The 3,680-nt window shown below is 40.1% G+C and overlaps 1 protein-coding gene across 1 annotated transcript; it reads right to left on the bottom strand.

Annotated features, from left to right (window-relative positions):
• Nucleotides 1–2,389: 2,389 nt before the first annotated feature.
• On the bottom strand, nt 2,390–3,460 carry LOC149029146 (uncharacterized). Its single transcript, XM_089142274.1, has one exon. It carries the CDS (start codon nt 3,458–3,460, stop codon nt 2,390–2,392), a length of 1,071 nt encoding a protein of 356 aa, XP_088998400.1.
• Nucleotides 3,461–3,680: the final 220 nt, after the last annotated feature.

The raw sequence follows: 3,680 nt of genomic DNA on the forward strand, positions 1-3,680 counted from the left end.
CAGGCATTCAGGTCAAATGGATTATACATCCACCTTTCATGTGAAGCCCTTATAATCTTGTTTCTGATATCATGTCACAAGTGACTCTTGCTTGTGTTGCTTGACTCAACAATTTTAGAAAAAATGTCATAAAATACCAAATGGAAATTTTAGTCAGGTTAGTATGGCAGGATAAAGAACAACTAGACTTGAATGTCATAATTAAACGTGCAACCGAATATTATGTTTCATGAATATTGAGTTCCCATAAACTCAATATTTGTTCACTAGGTAGAGACAAGGACCACCTTGTATTACCCTAGCTACATCAAATTTATACATTCTCTAAATGAATGAATAAGAAACCCCACATGGATGCCCGTCTTAAACAAAAAAGTGTGTTGCCTGCATCACCAGTGCGACATTGGATAGCACCCAAAACTACAGATCTGACTTTCAGAAACTTTCTGCATCCAGAAGTCAAAGAACTATTCCAAATTGAATTTGCTTTATGCCAGCTTCCGAAGACCAGCAGACAGTGTGTAAAGAAATCACACATAAGGGTCTCAATCTTTTTTTTTGTGACTGGACCAAGAAGTCCAAAAATATAGAACTGAGTTAACAAACCTAACAGCAGTGATGGTAGAGGGCTTATAGGAGATAATCTCATTGCCCAAAAAAGGGATAGATGACCCATCTCAGATCTCAAAGCTACTCCTTTACATGAACCAGAACTGTAGTAGTCAAAAGTAAATACCCGATAGGATTTGTATCTAGATATGATTTCAGAAAAGAGGTTTAAAGCAACCATTACGCTGATAAAAGTCTCAAGGAAAATTCGTCCATGACCTTAATTACCTTTCGAAAAGGGCTCCCGGAGTTGTTACCACTTAAGATTTTACATAACCTTGCATCACCGAAGGCAAAATCAAAGGGGAGAGAAGGCAACCTTGTCTAGTTCCTTCTTAGGAGTGAAGAAACCAGCCGTCATGCTATTAATCAAAACTGGAATATGTAACAGTAGAAATGTAAAGACACATCCAACGAACAAAGAGGGTGGGGGAAGTTTGTCAGTTGCAAAACCTTCACAATGAAATCCCGACTCTCTGTGTCAAAAGCCTTTGTGATATCAATCTTAAGAATGGCAGAAGAAGAGGCATTAGCTCGGTCCAAACATCTAGCAACTCATTACTTGATAAAGATCTCAGAAGGAGAAACACAGACATCCTACAAGGGAAACTAAGAGGCATCCAGAAGCATACTAGAGGTTTGAGTGGGCTAAATAAGTATTGACATATGAGAGAAAAAAAATTCTGAAGATGAACTGAGAAACCAAAACAACTTCCAGATCAGTCTGTATCAGATTTCGCCATTACTTCTGGAAGGTTCTTTCCTTTTTATTTTTATTTTGTTGTGGAAAAGAATACTATAGTTTTCAAGACTATTCTATAGATATATGAAATTTAGTCAAACATTCTTGCTAAGACATTTGATTATGACCTTCTAGTTCTTCCTGTTGTATTCCTAACAGTCAGAAAATTTTCATTTCCCTGTCTATTGATTTAAACCACTGTACTTTTTTTTAATTTCTTTTTTCAAATCCTGTTCCTTAAGGTATTCTATCTAGATACTAGGAGAAGAGTCGCAATTAAGATGTGAACATCTTTCTCAAGAAAACCTACAGTAATACTATGGATCTGAGTAAAATTAGAGATTCAATGCAATCTAAAAGCGAGCTGTTCTAGTGGGTATTCAATTCCTTACTTCATGATGAGCAGCCATAGCTGTGACTGTGTATTCAATTCCTTGCTTCATGAGAAGCAACCATAGCTATGCTAGTGGGTATTCAATTCCTTGCTTCATGAGAAGCAACCATAGCTATGCTAGTGGGTATTCAATTCCTTGCTTCATGAGAAGCAACCATGTCTTTCATTGGTTATTGTGGTAGCTTCTGCCAATCAGGCATCTAAAGAATTCAGAATAGAACTGAAAACAAGGGCCATATATCTGCGTTTGGCTGTGACTAAATCCAATATGTTCTTGTTTTTTTCTTATGCACCCTAGCAATTAGTTCATTTGAAAAGTGAAGGCATCTAATCTATATTCAGTGCAAACATACATTTTATACACCATTGAAACATGAAAAGAAGTTAGAACAAGAACCACAACAATTGAATTCCAGAATCTGGGAAAATAAATCATCTTCACTGTAGTTCATAGCGTGTAATACTCGCAGGTTTCACCATTCAATATATTTATTAACAAGCAAAGATACACCATGTCAAATTAACAGAGCCATAAATAAGATAAGAAGAGAAAGAAACATAGCTTACGAACTTCTGAGTTTCATATTTAAAAACCTTTGGCTGGGGGGGGGGGGGGATGATACTAAACCACATCAATATATTGTCTAATTCATGTTGAAGACCTCCCAGGGCTTGCCAAAGGTTTGAACATCTGAAAGATGACATTGCAGGTGAATTTCTGAAGTAGTTTGGAAGACGGAGCTACAAGCTCTTCGCTCCTGAAGATTACCTGTAGATGGATATGGGTTGTTCATAGTACAGTAGCACGAGTGAGCCGGCCGAGAACCATCAATGTCCCAATTCTCAAAGAAACTGGGAACGTTATTGTCCTTAGTACTGGTGTTGCTACGTATTAATCCTTGTGTGATTGCAATCTCATGCTGAAAATTGAAGATTGAAGACTCACTTGTCTTATTGGTGGTCAATAAATGTTCCTCAACAGTCTTCTGATTGGGCCCCTGAAGATCTAGTAGAGAATGCGAACCGGGTTCCTCAACCACAACCGCCACTGCCATTGACGACTTCATATCACGACTTTGGTGGCTCTGGGACTGGGAGGCCCCAGATTCCTCACCAGTTTCAGAAGGGCTCGAAGAGAAAATCTTCTTGGGCCTCATTTCCGCTCCAGATTCACTCCTTTTACCTCGTTTCTTCTCTATTGTCCTCTCCCTGGCCCTGGCTCTTGCCTTCTCCCTCGATTCCTTGCCAATAGTGTGAAATTTAGTTTTACGTGGCTGCTTCTTATCTATCTTTCCCTCCCTATTCCTTCCAATTCGTTCGCGGTCTCTTTCATTGCTGGTCTCTTCGATTCCTGACATAACCTCACACTCAGAGGTGGACGATACACCACTGTTGGCACGATCTCTGCATTTCTTGTTTCTTTCCATTTCTTTAACCCCAACGAGCTCCTTGATTGCTCCCTTGCACTGATTGAGCAACCATCTGATGGTTTTGCTAGGTTTATCGTCATCACGCAAGTCTTGGAGACCAAAGAACTCTGAAGCAACGTCCAGGGACAATCTCATCCGGCGATCTCTCACACCTTGAGCAGTCAAAATCTTGCTGTGCCGATCCCTCTTAACCGATCTCTTCTGCTTATTCAGGTTTTGCTTCGAGGCAGTAGCCACAGAAGCACTGCAATTATGGTTCCACGCATCCACATCACTGCTGGTCATTGTTAGACTTCTTAGTGGAGATCCCCTTGTCAAGAGCTGCCCTTGCGGTTGCAACTAGCCATTTAATAGCAGTTGGGCAATGCTCCATGGTAAAGGTAGGGGAGGGAGAGAGAGAGAGAGAAGTGGTAGAAGGACAAGGGCTAGGGCTTACATCATTGACAGACGTACCAAGGTGGTGTTGTGTCAGAGGTAAATAGGTGTTTCATCATTCATCAGCATA

The sequence above is a fragment of the Hakea prostrata genome, chromosome 1 (assembly GCF_041222555.1).
Source record: "Hakea prostrata isolate BN-2017 chromosome 1, UWA_Hpros_2, whole genome shotgun sequence".
In the NCBI taxonomy this organism is placed as follows: Eukaryota; Viridiplantae; Streptophyta; class Magnoliopsida; order Proteales; family Proteaceae; genus Hakea; species Hakea prostrata.

Coding starts and splice junctions, on each gene's coding strand:
- LOC149029146 (XM_089142274.1), bottom strand. CDS start 3,460: ATGACCAGCAGTGATGTGGATGCGTGGAACCATAATTGCAGTGCTTCT.